A 16097-nucleotide genomic window follows, 5' to 3' on the forward strand; every position below is an offset into this window, starting at 1 on the left:
CCCACCATATTGTTATAGTTCTTATTACACATGTTCTATATACCTATCTACATGTTTTATTTACCAGAACTATGCAAGTAAGCCGGTATTGTGTCCAAACAGTACAGTGGCCACCATACACTGCATGAAAAATCACACAACAGACGACGCTACGATTACGTCACCTCCCTCACCAAAATAGCTCCTCTCAACATTCTCCTGTTGCTGTTCTTACACTATATATACACACTATATATACCCATGTACATATGTGTTGCCCATAGCGAACCACTAAGCTAGTATGGTGAGCAAAACAAGAGTGGCAGCCACACACACACAATGAGGCTACCTCAATTCTCGCCCTCCCTCCCTCATCAAAATTCCTCCTTCCACAATACTACGCACAATGCTAATTATAACCACAATCCTGCTATTATCACAATCCTGGTCACTAATTCCTGTAAATGAATAATTGACCACACGTTTATTTTGAAAAGGAACCTAAGAAATCATTTGAAGATTCCTAGATAAACGAAATAATGCTGTGGTGCTGTGGGTAGCGCTGTGAACATCGTGAACAGCATTGAATCACTGATATTTGAACATTGTACCCAGTCATTATCACACTCAGGCTCTAATATAACACTATCATAGCTAAATAATACAGGTTATATATATATTTTGACATTATTAGGCGATGCTGTGGTCACATGCTGAACAGCAGTGCTGTGCGCTCATGCTGCGAGCGCCAGACTTGGTTGCTCACACACTACTTTAATGTAATTATGTATTTATATAATTTATATAATGTTAATATAATTTAATGTAATGATATAATTTAATGTAATGTTTAATGGAGTGAAAAACATGATGGAAGTGCTAAGAAATGCCAGGAAACTGCAGAGTGATGAGGTTGGCAAATCTTGGTCAATAAGACAAGACCTCTCCAAGGAAGACAGAGAAAAGCTGAAAATGAACCTAATTGAGGCAAAACGTCTAAATGGGGATAGAAATGAAGAAGACAGAAATTCTTTTTTCTACAAAGTGACAGGGACTGGAAAGCTTGTGAAATGGTACATAAAAACAAAGCAACAAGGTCAGTAGTGGAAGGGGGAGTAAAGAGCAAAGGAAAAGGGAACATGTTCCTGAAAATTGTATATACCAACATAGATGGAGTGAGGTCAAAAACTTTGGAGTTGCAAGATATAATCCAGCTTAGGGTCCCAGATATTGTTGCATTATCAGAAACGAAACTTGAAGGAAATATAATAAATGAAGTCATATTCCCAAGAGGCTACTCAGTTTGGAGACGTGACAGGAAAACTAGGAAGGGAGGAGGAGTGGCTGTACTGGTGAAAAAACACCTGAAGGTAAAAAGAGTTAATATTTGAAAACCCTCGAGATATTGACATAATGGCATTGCAGGTCTGGAATCAGGATAAGCTGATAATTGTAAATACCTACAGCCCACCAGCAAGCAACACATGGACAAAGGAAGAACTGGATGACAAACGAGAGGGCCTCATAATGGTCATGAGATATTATTGTACAAGCAGATAAAGATAAATCACGACTGTTGATACTAGGGGACTTCAACTTTAGAGCAATAGACTGGGAGGCCTATGAAGCAAGAACGGAGGACTTTTGGACATGCAGATTTGTGAACCTCATTCTGGAGACATTCTTGTATCAACACACAAAGCAAGCCACAAGAATGAGGGAAGGAGATGTACCGTCAGTACTGGATCTAGTATTCACCAGGAAAGAAGAAGAGATTTTTGACATCCAGTACCTTCCTCCCTTGGGAAAGAGTGATCACGTCCTGTTAGACATTAAATATGCTTTAAGATATCATCTAGAAGAAAATGGGGACATTGAAACAGTTGATAAACTCGATTTAAGGAGAGGCAACTATGCGGAACTTCGAAATTTTTTTAATGAGTGTAATTGGACAGAATTGTTGCTAGGCAGGGTAGTAAATGAAATGTATGCCAAATTTTTAAAACTATATGAGGAAGGCACACAAACATTCATACCAAAACAGAGATGCAGGGCCAGAAAACAGGATTGGTTTGACAGAAATTGTGAGAGGGCAAGAGACCAAAAGACACAAAAATGGAATCAGTATAGGAAGAGGCCAAACCCCCAAACATACCAGCGATACAAAGATGCGAGAAACAACTATACAGCAGTAAGGAGAGATGCAGAAAGAAATTTTGAAAAAGGGATAGCAGATAAATGTAAAACAGAACCGGGCCTATTCTACAAATTCATAAACAACAAATTGCAGGTAAAGGATAATATCCAGAGGTTGAAAATGGGAAACAGATTCACGGAAAATGAAAAGGAAATGTGTGAAACTTTAAAGGAAAAGTTCCAAAGTTTGTTTGTACAAAATGAAATCTTCAGAGAACCAGACACAATAAGAATTCCAGAGAACAACATAGAGCGGATAGAGGTGTCTAGAGATGAAGTGGAAAATATGCTAAAGGAGCTCGGGAAGAACAAAGCAGCTGGCCCAGATGGCGTTTCACCATGGGTTCTGAGAGAATGTGCATCTGAGCTCAGCATTCCACTTCACCTGATCTTTCAGGCATCCCTGTGTACAGGAATCGTAGCAGACGTGTGGAAACAGGCTAACATAGTTCCAATCTACAAAAGTGGCAGCAGGGAAGACCCCCTCAATTATAGACCTGTATCATTGACAAGTGTAATAGTGAAAGTATTGGAAAAGCTAATCAAAACTAAATGGGTAGAACACCTGGAGAGAAATGATATAATATCAGACAGACAGTATGGTTTTCGATCTGGAAGATCCTGTGTATCGAATTTACTCAGTTTCTATGATCGAGCCACAGAGATATTACAGGAAAGAGATGGTTGGGTTGACTGCATCTATCTGGACCTAAAAAAGGCTTTCGACAGAGTTCCACATAAGAGGTTGTTCTGGAAACTGGAAAATATTGGAGGGGTGACAGGTAAGCTTCTATCATGGATGAAAAATTTTCTGACTGATAGAAAAATGAGGGCAGTAATCAGAGGCAATGTATCGGAATGGAGAAATGTCACAAGTGGAGTACCACAGGGTTCAGTTCTTGCACCAGTGATGTTTATTGTGTACATAAATGATCTACCAGTTGGTATACAGAATTATATGAACATGTTTGCTGATGATGCTAAGATAATAGGAAGGATAAGAAATTTAGATGATTGTCATGCCCTTCAAGAAGACCTGGACAAAATAAGTATATGGAGCACCACCTGGCAAATGGAATTTAATGTTAATAAATGTCATGTTATGGAATGTGGAATAGGAGAACATAGACCCCATACAACCTATATATTATGTGAGAAATCTTTAAAGAATTCTGATAAAGAAAGAGATCTAGGGGTGGTTCTAGATAGAAAACTATCACCTGAGGACCACATAAAGAATATTGTGCAAGGAGCCTATGCGATGCTTTCTAACTTCAGAATTGCATTTAAATACATGGATGGCGATATACTAAAGAAATTGTTCATGACTTTTGTTAGGCCAAAGCTAGAATATGCAGCTGTTGTGTGGTGCCCATATCTTAAGAAGCACATCAACAAACTGGAAAAGGTGCAAAGACATGCTACTAAGTGGCTCCCAGAACTGAAGGGCAAGAGCTACGAGGAGAGGTTGGAAGTATTAAACATGCCAAAACTAGAAGACAGAAGAAAAAGAGGTGATATGATCACTACATACAAAATAGTAACAGGAATTGATAAAATCGACAGGGAAGATTTCCTGAGACCTGGCACTTCAAGAACAAGAGGTCATAGATTTAAACTAGCTAAACACAGATGCCGAAGAAATATAAGGAAATTCACCTTCGCAAATAGAGTGGTAGACGGTTGGAACAAGTTAAGTGAGAAGGTGGTGGAGGCCAAGACCGTCAGTAGTTTCAAAGCGTTATATGACAAAGAGTGCTGGGAAGACGGGACACCACGAGCGTAGCTCTCATCCTGTAACTACACTTAGGTAATTACTTAGGTAATTACTACTGAGGCTCCCACACCCGGGAATGTGGACCACGATTTTTTTTAAAGATGGCGTCTGTTTACAAGAGCCCTGAGGAAGCTGATGTGAACCCCATGTAGCCGCGGGAGTTTTGAATGGAACGTGAAAAATACAAATACCCGGAGGCGCGTTGCGCAAACCAGACGTGAGCCTGCAGGCGCATTGCACAGTTTAAGGGTTAAGGAACTAACACGGGAAAATAATATTTTAGATTTAGTGTTAACTAACAGGGAAACACAAATTAATGACATCGAAATAGGGAGTGAGCTAGGGAACAGTGATCACAAAGAAATCAGATTTAGCATAGAATGGAATAGACCAGTAGGAAAAAATTCTGTTAAAGTGCCAGATTTTCGAAAAGCTGATTTTAATAGCCTAAGAAATTTTTTGGGTCAAATTGATTGGAAAGTCTTGGGTATGGGGTGTGGGCTGGTCTTGGAGCGAGACATGAACCCAGCGATAGGTGACTTAAATGGGGATTTCGATGTGGATTCAATATATAACTTATTTAAGAATATTCTAAACAAAGCACAGGAACGTAGTATACCATACAAATTGAATAGATCGAATACTAATGACCCAAAGTGGATAACAAAGAATTTGAAGAACCTTATAGGTAAAAAGAGAGCTTGGTACAAAAGGATTAAAAATGGGGAGGTCACTTTAGAACAGGAATTCGTACAACTGGTTAGAAATGTTAAAAAAGAGATAAGGAAAGCAAAAAGAAACTATGAAGTTTGCATAGCAGGGCAAGCAAAGACAAATCCTAAAGGTTTTTTTCAGTTATATCGTACTAAGACTAGGGAAAGGATAGGTCCATTAAAAACTGAGACAGGTCAAATAACAGATAGTGATGAAGAGATATTTAATAAATATTTTGTATCTGTATTTACTAAAGAGGAACTTAACAATATGCCTTCAGCCGAACAAGTCTATGTGGGTGGGGACGAGAACAGGTTGACGAATTTAGCAGTTACCAGGGAGGATGTTCTTAAACAAATAGTAAAACTCAAACCAAACAAATCCCCAGGGCCGGATGAAGTGTTTGCCAGGGTGCTTAACACTTTCGCTCGGGGATGACGCAGCATTGCGTCATCCGTTTACTGGCGGTAATGCCGGGGATGACGCAGCATTGCGTCATCCACTTTAAAAATTCGCCAAAAATCAGGTTTGTATCCGATTTTTTGGGGACTGGTTTTAAAATGTGCGCCGATGTCTTCCCATTTCCTTTGTTGAGCCTCGTGGCCCTCAGGCGGCTTGGCACACGCCGTGGGCCCATTGTCTTTGCTCCACTGTTGTGACCAATGTCGTCTCCCCTCGCATCTCAAACGTGTGAACATTTCGGCTATTTTCCGTGGCTATATTTCTTACTGCGGCTTTAGAAACTATCTACGCTTACTCCACGATGGATAGTAATCATGAACAAGGCCCTTCCAGGAAGAAAATTGCGAAAGAAAGGCTTGAAAAGGGTGGGAATTGGGAGTGTAGTAGGAAGGCCTCTGAGCGCTCACTCACTGCTAACGCGTGGCCCGTCTTCAACTCGTCGGCGGTTGGAGCGTGACCAGGTGTTTTTTTTTATATGCTAATGTTCCTCTAGAGAATTTTATTACGAACCCATTGAGACCAAAATGAAAGACCTAGGACAAAAATTGAGGTGACCAGAGTGAAAATAGTGAAAACATTTTATCCCGTTTGCGCGCTCCCGGGTAACTCGTTCGCACTTTCTCTGTTTGCTGCGGGTAATTAGCCGGGCTTTTGGAGTTTATATGCATTTAGTGCTGTAGAGAATTTTATTGCGAACACAATGATACCAAATTTATTCTCGTAGAAGGAGAATTGAGGTGACAAAGTTGAAGAGAGTATACACTTTTCGGAATTAACGCGCGCTTCCGTGACACGCTGGGGCCCATATCGCCCTGTCGAGGGGTGGCGCGCGGGGTGAGCGAAAGTGTTAAAGAATGCAAAGAGGAGCTTTGTGACCCACTGTCAACCATATTTAATAAATCAATAGAGTCAGGCAGAGTGCCAGAGTTTTGGAAAGTTGCTAATGTGATACCAGTTTTTAAGAAAGGAGATAGATCACTTGCGTCTAACTATCGACCAATTAGCCTAACGTCTATTGTGGGAAAGTTACTCGAATCTATAATAGCAAATAAAATTCGTCTTCATCTTGAAAAACATAAATTAATAATTGAGTCGCAACATGGTTTTATAAATGGCCGTTCATGTTTAACAAATTTATCTTTTTATTCTAGCATAGTTGAGGCAGTTGATAGTGGTAAGGATTGTGATGTTGTGTACCTTGACTTTAGCAAAGCTTTTGATACAGTGCCACATGAAAGACTGATTAAAAAGATAGTCTCATGGTATTGGGGGTGCTATATTAAGCTGGATTAGGGCATGGCTATACCAAAGGAAACAGAGAGTTAGTATAAATGGAATCAAGTCAGAGTGGGAAAATGTTGTAAATGGAGTGCCTCAAGGCTCTGTCCTGGGACCTCTGTTGTTTATAATATATATAAATGATTTAGATTCAGGTTTGAGTAGCAACATTTGCAAATTTGCTGATGATACGAAAATCGGTAGGGAAATTAATTCGGAAGAGGACTCACTATCACTTCAAGTTGATCTAGATAGGGTTTTGAAATGGTCAAAGGATTGGCAGATGCAGTTTAATGCTGATAAATGTAAAGTTCTGAGGTTAGGTAATGATGATAGAGTTACAAGATACGAGCTAGATGGTGTTGAGATTGCGAAGTCGGATTGTGAAAGGGATCTGGGAATTATGATTAGTAAGAATTTAAAACAAAAGGATCAATGCATAAATGTTCGTAATAAGGCAAATCGGACACTTGGATTTATTAATCGCAGCGTTAGTAACAAGATACCTGGTGTGGTTCTCAAGCTATATCTTGCTCTAGTTAGGCCCCATTTAGATTATGCAATTCAGTTTTGGTCGCCATATTATAGAATGGATATAAATTCACTTGAACGTGTCCAGCGTAGGATGACTAAGTTAATTCCCCAAATTAGATATCTTTCATATGAAGAAAGATTAACAAAGCTTAAGTTGCATTCACTGGAAAGGCGAAGAGTTAGGGGCGACATGATAGAGGTTTACAAGTGGGTGAATGGACATAACAAAGGGGATATTAATAGGGTATTAAAAGTATCAACACAAGACAGAACACGAAACAATGGGTATAAATTGGATAAGTTTAGATTTAGGAAAGACTTGGGTAAATACTGGTTCAGTAACAGGGTTGTTGATTTGTGGAACCAATTACCGCGTAACGTGCTGGAGGTGGGGTCCCTCGATTGTTTCAAGCGCGGGTTGGACAAGTATATGAGTGGGATTGGGTGGTTATAAATAGGAGCTGCCTCGTATGGGCCAATAGGCCTTCTGCAGTTGCCTTTGTTCTTGCGTTCTTATGTTCTTATATGATGCTTTGGAGTACTACGCAAGATTTAAACGGCCCGCGGATACACAGGGTTCACCACACCTTCATCAGGGCTCTTGTAAACAGACACCATTTAAAAAAAAATCGTGGGTCAAATTCCATCCGGGAATTTGACCCACGAATTCACAAAACGGAGGAAAATGTCCTGAAAGATATTATTAATAGGAACATTATCCCCACAGACACAAATCAGAAGATACAATTAACAATTTACTACAAAAACAAGAAAACAGCCAACCTACTCATAAAGAACTCTCCAGACACCAAACTGAACACCTTGAAGGAAACCAACATCGTCTAAGCCTTCTCATGCCCACTTGGGGACTGTCAGCCCCAAAGATCTCAGTATATAGGCAAGACAACGTCTCTTTTTAGGCGATTAACAATGCATAAATAACAGGGCTCCATCAAGGAGCATATAATCTCCACACACAAATAGACCATCGATAAAGACATCTTAATAAGCAACACAGAAATTATCGACAGATACAACAATAATAGGAGATTCGACATCAGTGAGGCCCTAAACATCAAAAAGTCAAAACCAGCACTCAACAGCCAATTAACAGATAATTACATTCTACCCACTACAAGACCCCGAACCAGCACAGAAGCAAGTAGATAGAATGTATACCCATGGTTATATGCCCATTGTATATATCCATTGTTTCGTGTTTTGTCTTTTGTTTCCTGTCACCTCACCCAAAAACATTTGTATCCCATCACCTCTCCCAAAAAATGAATATAAGCACGATCTAAGTAAGTAAAAAAAAGTCTGAAAATGTAAAAATTGTTCTTACGAAATGCTTCTAGGTGTCAGACCATAAATAAAAAGTGAAAATGAACTTTGGAGAGTTAATTTTTCAACTACCCCCAACAGTGAAGAAAAACATAAGAAATATTGAGAAGATTCATGTTAGAATCATTAATCTTACCATTCGTCATACTTTATTCAACAACGTATGTTTACAAGAAAGACTAATATCAAAACATACTAAAATATATATATATATATATATATATATATATATTATTATACACAAGGTGGTTTGCACATAATGGCATGGAAGGAATCCCTGCGTGAGGTAAATGGTAGCATGAGCTTGGTAGTAGTGTAGACACTAGTGCTTGGCAGTACCACATTCTAGGGATGTTAGATGGGCTAGTGGGCCCTGGCACACCATCCCCAGTGGTTCCTATTCCCATCTAACATAAAGCACCCTCCATCTTTTCCCCTCAAACCTTTACCAAGAGATAATTTTAGGATATTTGGAACTCTTAAATATGCAATTGGCTTGCAGATGTGCCATGTGAGATCACAAACTCAAAACTAGATATCAACAAATTATTCTCTTACGTAAAATATACACTAATGTTTTTAATATGAAAAATGATAGTGCCCAAAAGTTTCTTAATTATGGCCTAAATATATTGAGTAAAATAATCATGAATAATACACCAATAGTGCTACCAAGATACATTGTAATGTTAATACTTTTTTGTTAGCAGATTATCCCTAATTTATGGTATTTTTAAGGTTCTATGCCAAAGCTTAAGTTTGCATTGGAACTCATAATTATATATTGAATTGCAAATCACATTATTACACGAGCCACTGATAACAGCTGTGTACCAGATTGATTATACTGACATCCAACTAATCCATTTTTGATCTGCGGCATCAACTTGGACAAACGCAGAAGGTGGGACATCGTTGTTTCTGGGCACGTGGCACTTGCTAATATTGTAGTCCTGGGTGGCCCCTCCGCCCAGGCATGAGGAATGAATTTTAAGGTTAATTCTGCACATCCAACTGCCAATCAGATAAAGGGAATGATCATATGCCTTATCATTGAAGAGCATATATGATAAAGTTTACCAAGAATCACTTTATTTATGAATTTGGTATTCTAATGTTAATGCATCTCCTTTATAGTTTCCTAAGAAATATTAGCATGTTTTAATATGATCCTAGTACGTTCTGCCTGACCAAATCACCATCAATGATCCCCCTCATGCATTTGGTAGAACTAGCATTGGCCTCAGCCCTGCTTCCTTCCAGAGGCATCCCCAGCTGCTCCTATTGCTGACGTCACTGCTGCATCTTCACCATTATGTATAACGTATATTCAGTAGTTTAACTAAATCCATTTGTAATAAGCATATAGGGGTTTGTGATTAATTTTTTCACACAAGAAAATTGCATGATTTGATTATTAGTGACAGAGCATCTGGTAAGGTTTTTGAAGGATGGAAGTTCCTGGTGCTGGTGCCACTCAGGCACAACAAAATCCAGGTGGGACTTGAAGCTAACTAAAGATTTGCTATTTAAGTGAAGCATTTCAAAAGTTTATATCAAATTTGTTTAAACTGAATTTCTTGTGAACATCCGCAGAGCCATTCATCTCCTGATTCGTTATTTCACAAATGTGAACTTAATTTGTATATATATTATTTTTTATTATAGAAATTGTGAGCCCTCTGAATCAGTCTGCACATTTTTTTCCCTGCCATTTAAAAACCCAACCAACTATTACCTTGTTAGATAAATTCCATAGTGTTTATGCCATTAAATCCTATTTATGCAATCATCTTAACATTTAAATTAATAATTCACTCTAATGGTATTAAAGAGTTCCCGTAGTGCAGTGGTAAAGCACTCGCCCGGCGCTTCGCGAGCACTTTTGCCTGAGTTCGTATCCTGACCGGGAGGATTGACCGGGTGACAATCCTTAACTGTAGCCTCTGTTCACCCAGCAGTGAATGGGTTCCTGTTTGTTAAACGATTTGGCTTGTCATATTCTGGGGAAAATTAGGATTAAGGACTTGCCCAAAAAGCTATGCGTGCTAGTGGCTTTACAAGAGTGTAAGAACTCTTGTATATACAAGAGTTCTTGTATATATACTTGTAATAATAAATGTGATATTATTTATTGGACTCGTATTACACCACACTCATTAAGAATATCTAATCAACCCCAATTATTCTTAACCATTTATGACGTGATAAAACTATTAATATGATGCTCAAGTATTAACGTTTGAATTGGCAAGAAAGTTTTCACCTTTAGATCTATATATAAACATTCGAAACCTATAGTAATATTACTATAGGAGTAATATTTCTAATTTGAAAATTATCGATTGTGAAATGGCCACCTGGCATCTATCATATTTAGTGATGATTTGAAAGCAATTTTCTTTCAAAAGTTGCTTATTTCAAGTAACCTATTTTCTGGGTTCTTAAGGAAACAGCCAGTGATCAGAGTAGGAGCTGCTCCAGCAAGAAACATACATATAACATCAGGATTTACAAGTGAGCAAAATTGGGATTCATAAGTGATGAAACAAGACAAAATGTCAAAATGTAGATTGTGCAGCACAGGCTACCATCGGGTGTGGACCACAGTTGTAGACTATCATCAGCTGGAACCATAGTTTTAGGCTACCATTGGCTGGAACCATAGTTGAAGGCTACCATTGGCTGGGAACCAAAGTTGTAGGCTACAATCGGCTGGTAACCAAAGTTGTAGGCTACAATCGGCTGGGAACCACAGTTGTAGACTACCATTGGCTGGAACCATAGTTGTAGGCTACTATTGGCTGGAACCATAGTTGTAGGCTACTATTGGCTGGGAACCAAAGTTGTAGGCTACCATTGGCTGGGAACCACAGTTATAGGCTACTATTGGCTGGGAACCAAAGTTGTAGGCTACCATTGACTGTGAACCACAGTTGTAGGCTACCATCAGCTGGGAACCAGGGTTGTAGGCTACCATCGGCTGGGAACCTCAATTTCAGGCTACCATTGGCTGGGACCACAGTTGTAGGGTACCATTGGCTGTGAACCACAGTTGTAGGCTTCCGTTGGCTGGGGACTACAGTTGTAAGCTACTGTCTGCTGGGGACCACAGTTGTAGGATACCATCGGTGGGGAACCTCAATTTTGGGCTACCATCGGCTGGGAACCACAGTTGTAGGCTACAATTGGCTGGGAACCACAGTTGTAGGCTACAATTGGCTATGGACCACAGTTGTAGGCTACCATCAGCTGGGGACCACAGTTGTAGACTACCATCAGCTGGGAACCACAGTTGTAGACTACCATCGGCTGGGAACCACAGTTGTAGGCTACAATCGGCTATGGACCACAGTTGTAGACTACCATCAGCTGGGAACCACAGTTGTAGACTACCATCAGCTCGGGACCACAGTTGTAGGCTACCATTGACGGGGAACTACAGTTGTAGGCTACCATCGGCTGGGGACCACAGTTGTAGGCTATCATTGGCTGGGAACCACAGTTGTAGACTACCATTGGTGAGGACCACAGTTGTAGGCTACCATCAGCTGGGAACCACAGTTGTAGGCTACCATTGGTGAGGACCACAGTTGTAGACTACCATCAGCTGGGAACCACAGTTGTAGACTACCATCAGCTGGAAACCACAGTTGTAGACTACCATCAGCTGGAAACCACAGTTTTAGGCTACCATCGGCTGGGGACCACAGTTGTAGGCTACCATTGATGGGGAACTACAGTTGTAGGCTACCATCGGCTGGGGACCACAGTTGTAGACTACCATTGGCGGGGGAACTACAGTTGTAGACTACCATTGGTGGGGGAACTACAGTTGTAAGCTACCATCGGCTGGGGACCACAGTTGTAGGCTATCATTGGCTGGGAACCACAGTTGTTGGCTACCATCAGCTGGGAACCACAGTTGTAGATTACCATCAGCTGGGAACCGCAGTTGTAGTCTACCATCAGCTTGGCATCACAGTTGTAGGCTACCATTGGCTGGGGATCACAGTTGTAGACTTCAATCAGCTTCGGACCACAGTTGTAGGCTACCATTTGCTGGGAACCTCTGTTACAGGCTACCATCAGCTGGCAACCTCGATTTTGGGCTGCTATTGGTTGGGAACCACAGTTGTAGGCCACCATTGGCTGGGGACTACAGCTGTAGGCTACCATTGACTGTGAACCACAGTTGTAGGCTTCCATTGGCTGGGGACCACAGTTGTAGAATACCTTTGGCTGGGAACCTCGATTTTGGGCTACCATCAGCGGGGAACCATGGTTGTGGGTTACCCTCAGCTGGGAACCTCGGTTTCGAGCTACCCTCAGCTGAGAACCACAAGTGTATGCTATGATTAGCTTGGAACTGTAGGTGTTTCCCACCTTTAGCTGGGAACCGCTGGTGTAGACTACATTTAGCTGGAAACCTCGGGTGTAGGTTAGCATCAGCTGGGAACTGCTGGCATAGGCTAGCATCAGCCGGAAACCTCAGTTGTTGGGTAGCATCAGCTGGGAACTGCTGGCGTAGGCTAGCATCAGCTGGGAACTGCTGGCGTAGGCTAGCATCAGCTGGGAACTGCTGGCGTAGGCTAGCATCAGCTGGGAACTGCTGGCGTAGGCTAGCATCAGCTGGGAACTGCTGGCGTAGGCTAGCATCAGCTGGGAACTGCTGGCGTAGGCTAGCACCAGCCGGGAACTGCTGGCGTAGGCTAGCACCAGCCGAGATCTGCTGGCGTAGGGTAGCACCAGCCGAGAACTGCTGGCATCACCAGCCGAGAGTCATTGGTGTAGGACTGTCGCCAGCTGAGAGTCATCAGTGTAGGGCTGTCGTCAGTGCAGAGCTTTGAAAGAAGGCCACCATCAGCTGGGAACCTCCAGTGTAGACTTCCATCCATGTAGGCTACCGTCAGGTGGGAGTCACATGTGTAGGGCTGCTAGCAACAAGAAATTGCAGGTGTAGGGTACATCAACTTGGAGTGAGAGGTGTGGGGTTACCATCATCTGGGAATTGCAAGTAGGCACATGGGCGCCACTTAAGCAGAAAATGGTAACGGGGAAAACATTTGTTCAGAGCCAGACTCCAAAGATATTTAATTGTCATTTGGCAGACCCCTGTATCCCCATCCCCACCAGTTGTGCATATATGGGCAGCTAAGGACTGCTGACCACCTATCTACCCAGTACTGATAAATACACATACAAATATACCCTTATCCTAAGGCCAAGTGTTAAAGCTAAATTTCCTTAAGGTGCAAATCTTTTGTATATAACAGCAGTATAACATAGTTGCCAGAGGTACTTGCATAAAATAATTGCACAATTTTGCATTACTAATATTAAAAAGCAGATTTTTTTTTGTTAATCTCAAAATTTCTTTTCAAAAGTTAAAATGTAACTTTTAATTATATCAGACCTGTTTACGGCTAATAATATTTTAATCAGCATTTGGCTGCAGTTCACAATTAAATTATGCAATTTTATGGGTTAATAAATGGTGAAGTATCCTGAGTCATGTGTAAAATATGGGGCATTTGTGTGTTCCATCATGCATAGTGACTTGTGTAATGAACACTGCCTCTAATTAAACTGTTTCAAGTAAACTGTTTAAGAGTAAAATCTATGAAGATTCTTTGATTTATTAAGCAATTTCTAGAGTCAATTGCATCCTCCCATTCACAGTTTCTATTTAACAAGCCATAAAAATACATTCTTCATTCTCTCAAGCTCGTCTTTACATCTATGACCATCTGTAATTTGAGCGTGAATAATAAACTTGTACATTATTGGCAGGTCTCGTATATTAACCCACATAAACACTTTTTATATGGATCTTTGCTTGTGCTTGTACCTCAGGTGCCGTGATTGCAGCCAATGGAAGCATGAAGTTATTAGTCATTAGAGCCAAATTGTCATCCTACAAAAATATATACAGTACTCGTATACACACTCAACATACTGTGTTTTATATCATAGTTAAATTGACTGCTTATTTGGTTCAATTTCATGTTTTACCAGTGGTTAGATATTTTTTTCTGATTAAGCAGTGCCACTGTTTTAACTTTTGTATTGCTTCAGTACCTCCAGTATTAGTATATTGCATCCTGTCATACAGCTGGAAGAGCTACTCAAACTAACCTGCACCTTCAGGAGTTTGTGTGGTAAATGTTGTCACCCATATGTGGCAGGTAGTGTGTTGAGCCATATGTGGCAGGTAGTATGTTGAGCCATATGTGGCAGGTAGTATGTTCAGCCATATGTGGCAGATAGTATGTTGAGCAATATGTTGATGTGTGGGCTGTTGTGCAGTCCATGTGTTGGGTGAGGACTGAGGCATGTATCATTGCAGGTGCAATGTCCCCCGCGCCCTCACGTCTGGCGCCCCTGCCTAGCCCTACGGGGCTCAGCCCTCGCCCTCGTCCAAAGTCCCTGTTTGTGCGGCTCAATAGTTTCCGCAAAGCCTCGCTTCTTAGCCTGTCCTCGACAGCGTCCAGTCCACAGTGCGAGGCTCCCGCATTTACCTTTGACGATTTGCTCAGGCTGCATAAACGTAAGGCTGTGCATCCTCCTCCACTACACACTCGCTCTTCGACCTCGCACCTCTCTCCATACTGATGCTATAGATACACTTCTCTCTTCTGTATATACACTTGCACCTCTCTATACTGATGCTATAGATACACTTCTCATCTGCATTTACACACTCTCCATACTGATGCTGTAGATACACTTCTCTTCTGTGTCTACATACTTTTGTTAATGTAATAGATTTCTAAACTCATCTGCGTACCTTTTATGAACTTGGATATTACATTGCTCTCATTATCAAAATTTATCCTAATATTAACAGAAATATGTAATTTCAAATTAACAGGTCTCATTCCTCCCAAATGGTGCATGGTTTCTTGCTGTTTCAATTTTTCACAAACTGTGTGTCACCTGCCACCATGTAAATATGGTATATTAGTCTCGCCCTCTTTGCTCCAGTCATAAGACCCTCATTTCACCAACAATATTTTGGTTTTTCTAATAAATATAGCTTTTTGCATATTCCTACTTGTTCTAGATTGATCTTGGCACATTTGAAATTTTTTGGTTTTATGTAAACAAAATCTCTTTGTGACCGGGAACAGTTTTTCTACTTTATCACAGCTATTTCATTGTTTTCATAATTATATCGAAACATGTTATTGAAAATTAAAGTTCAGTAATATGAAATACTGTACAAGCCTTTATTCATTTAAATCTAGAGAAAGTGTCTTATGCAATTTTCTGTCAATGCTTTACTTTGCCATACAGTATATAGCATTTAGCAGCATTCCTAAAAAATATTGAAGATGCGTTTGTACTTATGCTGGATTAAAATATAATAAATATATATATATATATATATATATATATATATATATATATATATATATATATATATATATATATATATATATATATATATATATATATATGTCGTACCTAGTAGCCAGAATGCACTTCTAGGCCTACTATGCAAGGCCCAATTTGCCTAATAAGCCAAGTTTTCATGAATTAATTGTTTTTCGACTACCTAACCTACCTAACCTAACCTAACCTAACTTTTTCGGCTACCTAACCTAACCTAACCTATAGAGATAGGTTAGGTTAGGTTAGGTAGGGTTGGTTAGGTTCGGTCATATATCTACGTTAATTTTAACTCCAATAACAAAAAATTGACCTTATACATAATGAAATGTGTAGCTTTATTATTTCATAAGAAAAAAATTAGAGAAAATATATTAATTCATGAAAACTTGGCTTATTAGGCAAATTGGGCCTTGCA

General features: G+C 40.2%; 1 protein-coding gene across 13 annotated transcripts in view; it reads left to right on the plus strand.

Annotated features, from left to right (window-relative positions):
• Positions 1-16097, plus strand: part of LOC123767372 (uncharacterized) — a 648238-nt gene that overhangs the window by 461801 nt on the left and 170340 nt on the right. For 12 of the 13 annotated variants that reach the window (XR_011224571.1, XR_011224570.1, XR_011224572.1 and 9 more), the window contains one exon: positions 14634-14834. The exons of the other annotated variant lie outside the window; for it this stretch is intronic. Coding sequence is in view for 9 of the 12 variants with exons in the window: in XM_069312920.1 (XP_069169021.1) it covers positions 14634-14834 (201 nt within the window). In the remaining 3 variants the exon portion in view is untranslated. The remainder of the gene's footprint in view (positions 1-14633; positions 14835-16097) is intronic. 13 annotated transcript variants of the gene reach the window in all.

The sequence above is a fragment of the Procambarus clarkii genome, chromosome 74 (genome assembly GCF_040958095.1).
Source record: "Procambarus clarkii isolate CNS0578487 chromosome 74, FALCON_Pclarkii_2.0, whole genome shotgun sequence".
Lineage (NCBI taxonomy): Eukaryota > Metazoa > Arthropoda > Malacostraca > Decapoda > Cambaridae > Procambarus > Procambarus clarkii.